Here is a 15889-nt window from a genome sequence, read left to right as displayed (position 1 = left end):
CGAGAGGGGCTCGGCTACGCCTTGTCTGGTCGCGGTCACCCTCCTCGCCTCGGGAGCGAGCGTTAGGCTTTGCCCGCTTTGAGGCTCTGCGGAAAGGGCGGTCGCGTGGGTTAGACGGAGCCACCCCGCCCCCGGGGTCGCCCTTGGTAACCCGGCGTTTGCGGGACTGTGGAGTTGGCCCCGGAGGGCCGAGGAGACAGGCGCTAGGCTAGAAGCGCCTCGCAGGAACCGTTTCCCGCCCGCTCGCCCGGAGTCGCGCAGCAGGTCAGGCGGCCGCTGAGCCCAGCCTCCCTGCCCCCGGAGCGAGGTGGAGAGGGTTCTGGGGAGCCGGAGCGGGGTGGGCAGCCTTTCCCCCCGCTGCACCCGGCAGAGCCGTCGTTCCCACAAGTTGCACCGAGTTTCCAGGCTTTGCACGCACCCCTGCTGGTATTAGCGAGAGCTAGCACTGACTTAGCAACAGGCGTTGTGCGGGACCCCGATCCCGTGGTGTGGAGGAGGAGGAGGAGGAGACACATACCCACCGAGACACACAAACATAAACGTAATTAAAGATGATAAAAATGTAGGGTTAAGGGTCAGTAGACAACACCTGAAGAATGACAGCTGAGGTTGACCACTACACATACATGTATATGCACACATGCCGCACTTGTAAAACGCTGCTCAGGATCATAGCCAGCTGTGATGGTTCAGCTCTGTAGTGCTAGCAGTCAGGAGGCTGCAGCAGGATTGACATGAGTTTGAGGCCAATATGAAGCCAAAACAACAACACAAAAAAGTTCAGGATCTGGGAATAGGGAAGGAACTGGATGGGAGGGCGTTGGGGTGGGCTTGATCAAAATGTATGTGAGACTCTCAAATGATAACATCCGAGTTCAGTATCCTAGCTCTGCTTGAGCAGGGCTGTGTTTGAGCCCTCTCCTGGCTCATACTCACACACATTCACACACACACACAGCAGTTCAGGTTTGAGAGAGAGACAGTTGTGCCATAGGCTGCTGCCTCAGTAGAGGACAATAAACCTATATTAGTGACTCAGTCTGGCCAGGGGCAGCGACAGAAAGAGTTGGGTAACAAGCCCCTTGAGAGCTGAAGAACATAGCCACACATAAGTGTTCACAAGGACTGTCTTACTCTCCCTTCCCCGGCCTCCACCTCTTGCTGGGTGATGAGGTGTCCTTCCAGCCCAGTCCTGGAGTTGGGTAGGCCTCCGCTGGTTCTTCTGCCCCTGGGGAGCTGAGTCTAGTGACATCGGGATAACAGTTGGAGAAGTGACGCAGTGCTACGGGAACCTGGGGAAATGGGTTTGAAGTGGAGGTCATGTTAAAGAACCTTCCGGAATCTGAGCCAACTAAAAGCTGAGACCTGCCAGAAGAATGGCGGGTCTTAATGGGACCCCTGGAGGAGGGAGGTGTCTCTTGTCTGGAAACTTGCCGGGAAATTAGTGGGCTGGTGAGGTGACTCAGTGGGCAGAGAAGCTTGCTTGCCCAGCCCGGCAGCCTGAGTTCAAACCAGGACCCACACGGTAGAACGAGAGAACCAGCCTGCTGTCGATTCTTCAGTAGTGGGAAGCGTGTAGGGAAGGGAAGGGAAGGGAGGAGGCAGGAGAATGTAGTCCTGTATTCAGAGACACATTCTTTCTGTCGGGGTGAAGGTGCTCAGACAAGCACTGCCCCGAAGCTCATCTCCCGAGTAGGTATGTGCTCTGGGAAGTCTTTCATTTTTATTTATTCTGGTTTTCAAGACAGGGTTTCTCTGAGTGTAGCCCTGGCTGTCCTGGAGCTAGCTCTGAAGACCAGGCTGGCCTCGAATTCACAGAGATCCCCCTGCCTCTGCCTCCTGAGTACTGGGATTAAAGGGGTGTGCCTCAGGCTGCCTTCAGACTTTCTGAGTAGCCAGGAATGGCCTTGAACTCCTGATGTTCTGCCTCTGACTCCAGAGTGTTGAGATTACAGACTTGCCCCACTATACCCCGTTTATACATACTGGTTGTGGAATCTAGGGCCTTGGGAACGGTAAGCAGACACTGACCCACAGAGCTCGTGTCTCTTTCCGTTTTTCTGACTGGAGACCGTTCTGAGAGTGGGCCTCAATGAATTTTGGCAGAGCCGAGTGAACTTAGAGGAGGTTGGAAACATCAGATGATTCAGGGTGCCTGAAAACTAGCCGAGCTACTTGGATCTTATTCCTTAGGATGTGTCCAGCAAGAGCTTTTGAGACTGTCCCAAGCATGTTGGGAGGAAACAAGGCTTGGTTTAAACGCACAGGATCCCAGGGCTGAGGGTAGGGGATTTGGGGTGAGGTAGTCACACAGTGATTGGTTGAGATGGGAAGGATGGGGGAAGCAGAGAAGTGCAGAGCGGGACCAGAGCAGCACAGGGCAGAGATGGGAGGCGTATGTGGTTAACCTGAGGCGTGAGTGGCCCGGGTGGGGCTGAAGGTGTACATCAGTTGGTAGAGAACTCCTAGCTTGCAAGAAGTCCCGGTTTGGATCCTTGGCACCTCATAAAATGGGTGTGTGTATGGTGGTGTCAGCATCTTTTCCTAGCACTTAGCGGGTATAGGCAGGAGGAGGCGAGGATCGGGAATTCAATCGTTGACTCCATAGAGAGTTTGAAGCCAGCCTGGGCTACATGAGACCCTGCGTCAAAACCAATGATAATAAACAGGGATGTGGGTGGGCTAAAAAGATGGCTCAGTGGCTAAGAGTTTGTACTGCTCTTGCAGAGGACCCGAGTTCAGTTCTCAGCAACCCCTTAACTGCCCATAACTCTAGCTCTTGGGACGACCAGTGCCTTCTCTGGACCTCCATTAACACCTGCATTCACTTACACACACACACACACACACACACACACACACACACACACACACACACAGTGTGTGTGCACGCATGAACACATAAAAACAAAACTAAATCCTTTCTTAAATGGCTGTGAATCAGGCATGCCAGGGCACGCCGTTTATCCCAGAACTCAGGAGGCAGAGGCAGATGGGTCTCTTGGAGTTCTAGGCCAGCCAGAGATGCATAGTGATAGCCAGTCTCAAGAAAACAAACGGATGGGGGGAATGTATATGGGCCGAAAGGGAGGTTGGGTTATGTGGACGGAGGGCTGGCTGGGAAAAGAGATTAAGGCTGAAAGAGTTTGCTGATGAGTTGCCAGAAGAGAGGGCAGGTGGTGTGCTGGGGACCTGCTACATAAAAGGCAGTATCAGAGACAGACGGACACCAGAGCCGAAGTCATTCCTATAGGAAGGAGAGTTGGGGCTAGGAACATGCTCATTTGTTAGAATGCTTGCCCAGCATGTATAACGCCCTGGGTTTCTTTTGTTGTTTTTTTGTTTGTTTGGTTGGTTTTTCAAGATAGGGCTTCTCTGCCTAGCCCTGGGCATCCTGAAACTTGCTCTGCAGACCAGGCTGGCCTCCAACTCAGATATCCACCTCCTTCTGGCTCCCCGAGTGCTGGGATTAAGGGCGTGTGACACCGCTGCCAGGTTGTTTTAGGGTTTCTATTGACGTGATGACTATAACCAAAAGCATATTGGGGAGAGAAGAGTTTATCCCATCATCTTCCCAAGAAGTCAGGGCAGGAACCTGGAGGGGGAGCTGAGACAGAAGCAGTGGGAGAGAGAGAGACAGACAGACACACACACACACACACACATACACACACACACACACACAGAGACAGAGAGAGACAGAAGATGCCACAGACAGGGTTCAAGCCCTTTTAAAAGGGAGCACAGTGAATCTGCTCAGGTGGTGCTCTTAGTGGCTGCATCCGAGGACATATCCTGTTAGAACTCCAACGACAGGCCAATACAGATGCCTGAATGCTAACACCCAGTACCACCATTTCAGAGGTGGCACCACTCACAGTGAGCTTGGACCCCCCCCATCAGTCAATCAACAAAATGCCCTATGGGCTCGCCCACAGACCAGTCTGGTGGGGACATTTTCTCAGTTGGGGTTGCATCTTCCAAAATGACCCTTGCTTGTTTCGAGCTGATATAAAGCCAGCCAGCACAACCACATAAGCAGAGGATGGTAGTATGAGCACCATTGTAGTCCCAGCACTCAGGAGGCCGGAGATGGTGCCAGGAGCAACAAGTTCAAGACTACCCTCTGCCTGCCTGTGTAAAGGGAAGACTCCTAGATTCTTGGGGTTTCTCCCGCACCTAGGCAGGCCCCCACCCCTGTATCCTTGCTGCACTTCTTGTCTAGTGAGGAGGAGGGGCTCACTGCCTCCTGTCTCCTCTACATAGCCCATCTGAAATGACTTGATAGTTGAAAACATTTCTGCAGCCCACCTCACTTCTGTAGGTGATTCCAGTTGTGCGTCAAGCTGTGGCTCCACGGGTGACATGGGGTGGCCTGCCCCAAGCATGACTCATGTTGAGTGAGCAGGGCCACCCCATGTCATCGCAGCACTTAGGAAGTCAAGGCAGGAGGATCTTGAGTTTGAGGAGCCATGGGACTACAGAGTGAGGCACTGCTTAAAAAAAAAAAAAAGAGGAAAATGCAACTGTAAAGTCAACTTGGGTTATTACTTTTTTTCTTTCTTTTTTTTTCTAGACAGGGTTTCTCTGTGTAGCTTTAGAGCCTATCCTGGCACTCGCTCTGTAGACCAGGCTGGTTTTGAACTCACAGAGATCCACCTGTGTCTGCCTCTTAAGTGCTGGGATTAAAGGTGTGGGAAGTTTTACATTTTTATTTATGTTGTGTGCATGAAGTCAGGGCATTAGCGTGTCATGATTCATGTGTGGAAGTCTGGGAATGTGAGAATGTTTCCTTCTGAGAAATATGGTTAAGATTTACCTTTACAAACCAAACTTGTACCCAAGTTAGTAGTGTGGTTTGTGTTGATTTATTTTTTAAGATTTATTTTATTTATCATGTATTAAACAGTCTACCTGCATGTATGCCTGCACACCAGTAGAGAGGATCAGACCTCATTACAGATGATTGTGAGCCACCATGTGGGTGCTGGGAATTGAACTCATGTCCTCTGGAAGAGCAGCCAGTGCTCTTAACCACTGAGCCATCTCTCCAGCCCCTTGAGATCGTTTATAACTACTCATTCCTCCTACACCCTTGTACCCAACCTGGTCAGAGCCAGCTGGCCCCTAAGGAAACATTGCAATCCATCCCACTCTGCTTTGGGCTTGTGATGCATTTCACTCCCACAAGTTGAGCTGAAGGCACAGCCTTGGGTGTACCACACTTCCTGTTTCTCCTCTGTGACTCTTTGATGCCCCTGACTCTGAACAGTATATATGCCTATGAGATGTGATGACCGTGTCCATGGCCATGCTCTAGAAGCCGTGAAAGCAATGTCCGCTCATCCCGCATAGTCATGTGTAGGAACATGCAGGTATAGAGTGATGTCTCTGGCCGTGTGCGTGCGTGTGTGCATGTGCATGTAATTGTGTGTGTGTGTGTGTGTGTGTGTGTGTATGCTCTTCTGTGTCAGCAAGGTCAGAGAAAAGTTCTCTCCCCGCTGTAAAAGAAGCTCCTTCCTTTCTGTTGCCATATCTGCTGTGTTGTTAATTATATAAAGAGGGTGTCTCTGTTCAGGACCAGTCCCTTAGACTTAGATCTGAACAGGAGAGGTTGACACTTCTGAATAGAGCAGGCCACGGCACCCATCTTTCTCCTTTTATGCAACATGACGGGGGGGGGAGTTGTTCTCATTCCACTATGCGAATCCTGGGAATCAAACTCAGATCATCAGGGTTGGCAGCAGGCATCTTTATCCACTGAACCATCTCATCATTCTTTAAATGATGCAGCATTTGGATTGTCCCTGGATACCAGATTTATTGCAACAGCCACCATCTGTTGACTGAGTTAATGAACTCTGGAGTTAACTCAATATTCAGACTCCATCACCATGCCCCTTGGGTCTTGTGTTTTCTATATAAGCACCTGCATTTAGGAACTGCTTCTTCCTCTTCCTCAGTTCTCTTCCCCACCCCCGGTGAACTGTGGCTTCTACCCGTTGTTGGTAGAGTGGGGTTAAACGTAGAGATGGGACAAGAACGTTCCCTCGGGAAATTTGGGCCGACTCGTTTCCCCACACAGTGCCTTTGTGAGTATTTCCTACGTGCAGTTCCCCGCTGAGCACGGCTGCATATCAGTCTGCTGTTTTCAAAGCCACAGCCATGGCTTCCCGACTTCCACCAGAGGCAGTCAGTCCATTGTCCCTTCAGGTAGCTTTTTTAGGGGAAAGGTGTGTGTGTGTGTGTGTGTGTGTGTGTGTGTGTGTGTGTGTGTGTGTGTGCATGTAGAGGTCAGGGGGCATCTCAGTTGTCATTCTCAGATGGTTTCCACTTTGGTTTCTTGAGACAGGGTCTTACTATGTAGCCCTGGAAGGCCTGGAATTCACTATGTAGACTAGAAAGCTCTACTTCCTAAAGGTTCCAAAACTTCCAGAAGCTGGGGACCAGGTATTCAAGTGTGTAGTCACAATAACAAGACAGGGAGAACAGGAAGCAAGAAGCCCTGCCAGGCAGCAATTAAACCAGCAACCCCTGACGATATTTTGTGCTCAGATGATAGCACTAGGGATGGATAGAGCTAGCCAGCTTGGACTCCATTAGGAGGTGGAGTTTATAGTGTGGGAGGAACAGCAGTGAGAATGGTGCTGTTTATGGCACCTGGGATGACTGAAGATGGCCAGGTATTAGAGGTGTGGCATATATGTGTGGCAGGTTGGGGAGATGGCTCCGTTGAGAACATGCTTGCCACCCAATTTTTAACACTCGTATAAGGTGATATATGAACACACACACACACACACACACACACACACACACTCATATCCTTAAAATCTAAGGAGAAAAAAAGCCAGGTGTCCATAATCCCAGTGCTAGAAAAGCAAAGACAGGAGGATTTCGGAGGCTAGTTGACCAGCTAGTCTAACTGAATTGATGAATTCCAGGTTCGGTGAGAGATGCTGTCTCAGAAAATAAGGTATAAAAACAACTGAAGGAGACACCTGCCATCAACTTCTGACCTACACACAACAAAACCACAAACACAAAAAAGGTTTTGGGCTGCTGAGTGTGATGGCTTATATTTGTAATCCCTGTACCTGGGAGGCAGAAGCAGGAGGATTTAGAGTTTGAGGCCAGCCTTGGCTTTGTAGCAAAACCCTGGCTCAAAACAACACTGTTGGGCCATGTTGTATTTGAGATATCCACCAGGCGTGTAAGCAGGCTCCGGAGTCTAACAGAGGTCAAGGCTGACAGCATGTGGGAGATGAGGGAATGTAAGTGACCACACCCACATTCAAGGGCCCAGCTCCATCCCTGAGGCTCCTACACTGGTGAATCCGAAGCTTAACTCAATGCGAGGGGTTTTTTGTTTTGTTTTTGTTGTTTTTTGTTTTGTTTTGTTCTTGAAGCCTCATGCAGCCCAGGTTGGTCTTGAACTTGCTTTGTAGCCGAGAATGACCTTGAACTTCTGGTTCCCCTCACTTTGGGACAGTGTTACTGCCACATTATGGAGGCAGAGACTGAGGCATGGAGAAGTTAATTGTGCCCCCCAGGACAATACAACCAAGGACAAGTGGCAGAGCCCAAGTTGAGACCTAAGAAAGCCCGACGTGGGAGGTGAGGAAGGGGAGGCAGTGAAAAGATGTCATACACAGACGAGGGACAGGGGATGGCCCAGCTGGAAAAGTGCCTACCTTGCAAGTGTCAGGACACGAGCCGGATAGCCTAGAGCCCAAGTGAAACGGCCAGGCACAGTGGCACAGGCCTGAAACCCCAGGGATGGTGACGTGGAGGGTGGAGACAGAAAGTTCCCTGGAGGCTCACTGGGCAAGTAGCCTACTTAGTGACTCTCCAGGTTAGTGAGAGAGCCTGTCTTGAAGGGGGAGGAGCCTGAAGAGTGGTACCTCCAGTTGTCCTCTGTCCTGCATGTGTGAGAAATACATGCATACACAGAGGACAGCAGGGGGTAGGGCAGAACGAGGGATCTCTCTATACATATAGAGAGAGAATAGAGAGAGAAAGGGGGCAGGAGGAGGTATAATGTTGTGACTGTTCACAGGAAGGGGCACGTTGGCAGGTGTGATGCTGGGTCTGGGCACCTGGCTCCCTGAAGTCTTTGATGAAGATACTGGCTTTTAAAACAGCCTTTTAGACATCTTGGATTTGTATGAGTGTTTTGCCTTCATGTATATATGTGTAGCACACATGTGCCTGGTGCCGGTGGGGTTGGAAGACATTGAATCCCCTGGAACTGCAGTCACTGTATGGGTGACTGAGCCACTTTATTGGTGCTGGAACCTGAACATATGTCATCTGTAAGAGCAACCAATGCTCTTAGCTGCTGAGCCACCTCTCCAGCCAAATAGTGGGCTTTCCTTTTCTGTCTGTCTGTTTTTTGAGACAGGGTTTCTCTGTGTAGCCTTGGTTGTCCTGAACTCACTCTGTGGACCAGGCTGGTCTCGAACTCTAGGGATCCGCCTGCCTCTGCCTCCTGAGTGTTGGGATTAAAGGCATGTGCCACCACTGGGCCTTATATTGGCTTTTTGTAGAGCTTTGTATCAGTGACGTAAGTGGAGACTGTTTTGAGCAAGGTTATTCCCCTTGTCTCAATTTCTCTTCTACCTTTCCCTCCTGATCTCCTTGACGAACCCTTCTAGAGGTAGCTTCCAGAAACTGTGTCAGGCAGAACTCTGTGTCCCAAAACAGCCTTCCCCACCCAAGCCAGAGCCAGCTCTGTACCCGCCAGTCGTTCCCCACCCGATGTCACACGCTTGCCACAGCCCTTAATGCTGTTGGGTAGCCTTGTGTTCCTCTCCAGCGGCACCCACATCGGGTCGCTCATGACTTCTCTGGACCTAGCCCACTCCTGCTCTCATGGGAACAGTGTTTTCTTCTCCTTCCCTCTTGCTCCTCCATCTTGTCCAGCCTCCTGCTTCAGCTTAGCAGCCGTATCTGTAGATAGCCTCTGACCAGGTCCCCAGCTAGGGAAGGAGTATTTAAAATCTGAGCCTGTGGCAAACATTTCGTATCCACACCGTAACATTAAAGCATTTAAGAGACTTGTTTCATTTTAAACTGTGTGTGTGCCTGTGCACCTGTGTGTGGGTATGTATGCACGTAAGTGCAGGGCCGGTGGAGACTGTAAGAGGGTGTCGGGTCCCCTGAAACGAGTCACAGGCAGTTGTGAGTCACCTGACTTGGGAATTAGGACATGAACTCAAATCTTCTGCAAGAACACTACACACTCTTGACCACAGATCCATATCTTTAGTCCCTAATTAAAAAAATATATTAGGGCTGAAGAGATGGCTTTAGTGGCTAAGAGCATTTGTTACTCTTGTAGAGGCTCCCAGCACCCACATGGCAGCTCACAACTGTTCCTAACTCCAATTCCAGGCGATCTGACACCCTCTTCAGGCCTCCATGAGCACAGGCATGCACATGGTACACATATAAAAAGCAGGGAGAACACACAAAATCTAAAAGATGAATGGGGAGGCAGGACATGACATGCACATGGAGATCACATGACAACTTCTGGGTGTCCATCCTCTCTTTCTACCATGGGTTCTGTTGTGTCTACGTCACAAGGATCCCCAAAGAGACCAGGGAGACAGACCATCGATGCAAATGTACAAGGTTTATTGATTGTTCTATCCTTCCATAGGAGGGACCCTGTCTAGCAAGCTGACACGGAGGGAGTGACGTTCTCTACTGCTAGGTTTTAAAGACAAAAGTTACAGGAAGGTACGGGTTAGAAACTTGTACATTTTTGTCCAGAGAGCCAGGTATAGATTGGACAGAGGTGCCTTTGGCCTGATGAAAAGCCCTTTAAGTTTATATTTAGATGACAACCAAAATAAATCTAAAACCTTAAGCTTGTGACTGACCAGTCTGTAGTCAGTGCTCTACCAACTTATCAGAACTTTATTAAATGAGCTATTAAGCTGATTATTGTCTGACCATTAATACTATCAGAGATCTGAGAAGGATAAATTTTATACAGTTTCTAAATCTATTAAAAATGATGCCGGGTGGTGGTGGCGCACGCCTTTAATCCCAGCACTCGGGAGGCAGAGGCAGGTGGATCTCTGTGAGTTCGAGGCCAGCCTGGTCTACAGAGCGAGTTCCAGGACAGCCTCCAAAACAATACAGAGAAACCCTGTCTCGAAAAAAACCAAAAAATAAAAAAATAAAAAATAAAATAAAATGACAGGGCCAAGTCCATGTACAGTTAGCCATACCCAAGTTTCAATTAGCAGGGAGAAGCATCAAAAAACAGCATCAATCTTTGCTAGACCTACAAGGTGAGGGTTTTTCTCTCTGCGGAAGAGGGACATGGAAAAGACTGACCTCATTTTGTCTAGGCAAAGGGGGTACAATCAATTCTCCAGTGTCCTGTTGCTTGTCCACGTCTGAGCCAGATCTTGGCAGCAGGTGTGTATGGGGCATCCTGCCCCCGGTCAGCGTTGTGTAGACATGGAGGTGTCTTGTAATCTTCTTTGGAGACTTTGGGTCACTGTCAGGATCTGGAATTCTCTGTCAAACAGACAGGACCTTTAAAGAGACAGAGTAACTTAAAACTGCCAGTGACAAGAATGTAGATCTGCTGCAGATGGAACAGGCAGGGTTTTTGCATGAAATGTGCACCCTACCGGGTCCTGGAAAGGCACGGCATTCTGCAGACAAGCCGTGTGGAACAGAGCCAGGGAAAGAAGAAAACTGTCAGTGGCCAAAATAAAAGGCAGAAAAGTGAATGAATTATGTCTGGCAGTAGCGTTTGTTGGCAGAAGCTGACTAGATTGTCCTGTCTAGGCTGAGGGAAGGGGTAACATAGAGTATAAACATAAAATATTTTTCATGTCTTTAAAACCATTATCACCTGGGTGACTGTTAAATTACAAAGTTTACATAACTTTTCTAGAACAGAAATCCCTGATTAACCGAGTAGATTTTATTGCTCCTTAAAAGAGGGGAAGGCACAAGCAGAAATAGGAGTCTCTTGCTCTACCGACCAGGTGCATTCCAAGTCCCGTACCTCTTTGTCAGTGATTGGCCGTGCATGAAGGGCTGGTGAAATGTACTGATTTTTTCCTGGTACACGTCATGTGAAAAAGCGTAAGCAACCGCACATCTGGTGGAGGACCTACCTAAAACTCAACAGTGGCAGGAGCAAATGATCCAAGTAGAAAATGGGCAAAAGATGAACAGACATTCTAGTAGATGGCAGATGACTAACACACAAAAGGATGGTTAATATCTTATTAGCCCATTAAAACCTGTACCTCAGCCATTCTGCTTGAGTTGGCTGCTAGCCGCCCAAGGGGAGGCACAGTATGGAAAACTGCATCCAGGCACCAGGACCCAGCAGGGGAGTACTGGCTCGCAGCCAGCAGCTGGGGCAATCATCTCTCCTGGGAGTCACTGTGCGCAGCCACCATAAATGACTACAACATACATACATACATACATACATACATACATACATGCATGCATGCATACATTCTGTGAAAGTAAAGATATAATGTATCTTATAGACTAGAAGGAAGGAAGTAGCATTGGTAAGCATAGAGTGTTGTTGGCTGCCAGTGTTACTGAAGGAAAAAAATTTTTCCCAACATTTTTAGTCACAATCCCAGATTCTGTTTCATGTCCTTTCAATGGGTCAGGCAGAGATCTAGAGAGGAGGAGTGTGTCTGTCCCATGCTAGGTTGCGTCCCAGTCAAATCTGTATTGTCCGTACCGTCAAGACAAGACAAACAGACAAACACAGTACTTAGGCAAAAGAAAGGGGCCATCTCAAAGACTTGTAAGTTTCAGATTCATGGTTGGGAGGCAAACTCCCCAGTAGCTACTCAGATTCAGATGGTGGGTTAATTAGCTGGATTTTTTACCCAAATTTAGATCAGATGATGGGCTCCCTGCCTAGACAAGAAACCAAGAAGCTGAGACGTCTCTCAGCTCCTCCAGATTGTGGCATGTCTGCCAAGGTCTTCTTGATCTGTTTCTTACAGTTTCAGATTGTCTGCCAATGAACCAAAAACAGAAACATAAAAATCACAAAAACGTAAAATCACAAACCTGCCACAGAACTCAGGACACAGGACTTGCCAGGCCAGCACAACAAATAACACAGAACTCACTGGACTAGATAGAGCCGAAGCAGGCACAGGACTGTGACAGGTACAGAAACCTGCCCGACTGGTCACCCAACTGGCTGGAGACAAAGCATAAGCCAAAGCTCCTGCAGCCAGAAACAGGAAGCAGAGCTACTTGCCTGGATAGAACAGAAACCCGACAAACACACAGAACATTTACTTGTCTGGCTGAAGACTTAAACCTTCAGGGATCTGGGGTCCTGGAGGGGGTGTCCTGGGGATCCCAGATGAGCCCCCAAATGTTGTGCTCAAGTTGCAAAGATCCTCAGAGACCACCAGGGAGACAGACCCACTGAACTGTAAAAGCAAGGTTTTATTTTTCATCCAACCATGGCAGGGACCCCATCTAGCCAGCAGATGCAGCAGCCTCCAGAAGGAGTAAAGTTCCCTGTCTACTGCTAGGTTTTAAAGACAAAAGTTATAAGATTATATTAGTAGGTACAGGTTGATTTCTGATTGGTTGACAACATTTTGGGGAACAATCAAGAAATTTTTCAAAGTCATGTTTTTGGCGTGTAATACCTGTGTACCCATTTTTCTCATAGGTTGGTGCTGGGAGGGAACATTCTGTGGTTTCTGTGGCTTGCAGGTGGCCTATTGTACCAATATTTTTCAGAACTAAATTTCCTGGAGACTACAGGGGAGTTTCTTTTGTGTTCCAACAGTCCCCAGGATCCAAGTATCTAGGAGGCTGGGGGTTGGAGTTCCTTTGTGTTCAGTTTTGACCCTAGGCTTGTTGCATACAACATAGTCTCCAGGAGCGAAGGCTCGGGGAAGGGTTGATCTGGAGTTTCGGCTCTTCAGGTTCCAGGCACCAAACTTGGGTCATCAGGCTTGCACAACAGTGATTTCACTTGCGAAACAACCCTGCCCACCCCATAGTAGTCTTTAATAGTGCACTTCCTTATAGTTTAGTCTGGCTATATCTGCATTCTCTCTGGACTGAAACCTCTATAAGATTGCCTTGCTTATCTTGGTTATTTCTAATGCTTGGTTTAATAGGTGCTCATTAATTGTTTGTTAGGAAAAAAAAAAAGCTGCTGACGTAGCACAGGGGCAGGGCATTTGTCTAACGTTCGGGGACCCTAAGCGCAATTTCCAGTACATGCAAGTGTGTGCACGTGCATACACACACACACACATACACACACACACACACACACAGAGAGAGAGAGAGAGAGAGAGAGCTCAAATGAACTAGTAACTATTTATAGTCTACTTGGTATTATATAGTTCCATATGTGATAGTATACATTTACATATATATGCATATTCATATATTACAATTTACACATGCTCGGCAAAAGCACTTTGTCAATTGAGCTACATCCCAGTCCCTTGCTTCCTTTTTTTTTTTTTTTCTCAAGACAGGATTTCTCTTTGTAACCTTCTGGCTGTCCTGGAACTCACTTTGTAGACCAGGCTGGCTTCGAACTCACAGAGATCCGCCTGCCTCTGCTTCCCAAGTGCTGGGATTAAAGGCGTGCACTACCACTGTTGCCCTACTCCATCGCTTCCAATTTTTGAAAAGTTTAATTCACCATCTCATTTTCTGGTCACGTGTCTTAAGTAGAAAGATAGGTGTTGAACTTGTGCACTGTTGATGCTTCCCAGTAGGATGGCTGAGCTGCGTTTCTGTGAGCCAACAGAGCTCTACAACATCTTGAACCAGACCTCAAAGGTGTCCAGACTGGCTGAGCCCAACTACCTCTGCTTACTGGGTAAGTAGAAATCAACAACACACCAACCCAAAGACACACACCAGCACCGACACAGAGACACACAGACACACGAGTATCAGCATGCAGTTAACCAGCGGATGTGTTGAGAACAGCGGCCGACAAATCTTCCTTTTGAAGGTTAGCGGAGTTTTGGGAGCAGGAAATGAATGACGTTAGAAAGTTATTTTGTTGTTTGATTCAAAATGCTGCCTGTGATTAGGCAGTGGATAAAATACTTGCCATGTAATCCTGAGCACCAGGATCCTGGTCTCCAGCATCATATAAAAGTCGGGATTTGGCAACTTGCCCGTAATCCCAGAACTCAGGAGGGGAAGATGGGATACGCTGGGCCAGCTGACTAAGTAGACTGGATGGAAATGTGGACTGTGAATTCAGTGTGACACCCAGCCTGAGGAATTAAGGTGGAGAGCAACTGAGGAAGACACAGGTGTGTGCACACACATGCACATGTGCCCTCACACACTCTTGTGTACATGCTTACACATGTACAGTACACACATACAAACAAAGGGAAACAAGCTGCTGTTGAATGCTACACTAACCCTTGAAAGATAATTCAAGGTGGGATCAAGGGAAGTTCCACACAGCATGGTGGCGCAGCACCAAGGCAGCACAATCAAGACTTCAGGCTCCCTGAGTTGCATGGTGAGACTCTGTCTCAAAGAAATACAGAGGTCACCTGGGTGGTAGTGGTGGCATAAGCCTTTTTGGGGGTGGTTCAAGACAGGGTTGCCTCTATGGCTTTGGAGCCTGTCCTGGCACTTACTCTGTAGACCAGGCTGGCCTCAAACTCATGGAGATCCACCTGCCTCTGTCTCCCGAGTAATGCAGTTAAAGGCGTGCATCACCACCGCTTGACAACATGCCTGGCACGCCTTTAAACCCAGCACTTGAGAGGCAGAGCCAGGCAGATCTCTGTGACTGAGAGACCAGCCTGGTCTACAGAGCGAGTTCCAGGACAGCCAGAGTTACACAGAGAAACAACTCTGTCTCACAAAACAAAACACCAAAGTGGGGGAAGGAGAAAGAAAGGAAAGGAAAAACGAGAGGAAGGGGTAGAGGCGGTGGAGTTTAACTTTTAAGACAGAGTCTAGGGGCTGGAGAGATTATTCTGTAGGTAAAGGTGTTTGCTGCCAAGGCTGATGGCACTGTCCCGTCCCTGGACCCCACATGGTGGAAACAGAGGCAGAAATTATTTATTTGAAGACAAGAGTCTTACTATGAAGTCCTGGCTGGCTTCAAACTCACAATCCTCCTGCCTCCATTGTGCCCCCTCCCCCCTGCACACACACTAAATGTTGAGATCACACCTGTGTCTTTAGTGGACAATTATTCACCTACCCACCAGTGTTCTTGTGTTCCTTTACAATTCCTGTTCAACTCTTTTCTTTCCCAGATGTTCGATGCAAAAGGCAATATGATGAGAGCCACGTGATCACTGCCCGAAGGGTGAAGAAGGTATGGGGCTGAGGCAGAGGCCAGCAGCCTGGGGACTTTGCAGGAGGGCAGGGGGGAGAGGAAGTTCTGTCCTGGGTCCAGAGAGGGGCATCAGCTGTGAGGACAGGTTGGCAGGGATGGTGCACGTCCCATGGACCCCTCCCACACCCCCAGGTCTTCCTGGCAGACACTTGCTGCTCCTGCCTTTAGTAAGTGGGCAGCATGTTTTGCAGTCGTGCTGGCTGTAATCTGGGAACAGGGGCCCATAGAGCCTGTGTACACACTAAAGTCCCCAAGGCTTAGCGAGCTTGGTGAATGGGTCTGCTTTGTCTAGTTGCTGGCATCTGGTAGGCCAGTCAGTACATATGTACCAGTGGCTAGAGAGAGGCCTTCCCTCTGCCCAGAAGACTTCCCAATCTTTGTTTACCGTTTTTTGTTTATGTCTGTGTTATGTGATTGTGCAAGTATATTATGTAATCGTGTATGTGTATTATGTGATCATATGATTGTATGTCTATGTGTGCCTGTGTATATATGTGTTTGATGTATGTG

At 48.6% G+C, this 15889-nt stretch overlaps 1 protein-coding gene across 3 annotated transcripts in view; it reads left to right on the top strand.

The window, feature by feature from the left end:
- Positions 1-13: 13 nt before the first annotated feature.
- The window catches only part of Styxl1 (serine/threonine/tyrosine interacting like 1), a 34993-nt gene continuing 19117 nt past the window's right edge, over positions 14-15889 (top strand). Inside the window, exons 1-3 of one of the 3 annotated variants that reach the window (XM_040731687.1) lie at positions 14-264; positions 13776-13879; positions 15297-15358. In XM_040731687.1, the coding sequence (XP_040587621.1) occupies positions 13777-13879; positions 15297-15358 (165 nt within the window). In that variant the 5' untranslated portion in view covers positions 14-264; position 13776. Of the gene's footprint in view, positions 265-13772; positions 13880-15296; positions 15359-15889 lie in introns of all 3 variants that reach the window. The other 2 variants (XM_040731686.1, XM_005080369.4) reach the window with 2 other exon arrangements.

The sequence above is a fragment of the Mesocricetus auratus genome, unplaced genomic scaffold (genome assembly GCF_017639785.1).
Source record: "Mesocricetus auratus isolate SY011 unplaced genomic scaffold, BCM_Maur_2.0 Super-Scaffold_100025, whole genome shotgun sequence".
Lineage (NCBI taxonomy): Eukaryota > Metazoa > Chordata > Mammalia > Rodentia > Cricetidae > Mesocricetus > Mesocricetus auratus.
Note: the sequence above shows the minus strand (reverse complement) of the source record. Positions and strands in the feature narration are given on the sequence as shown.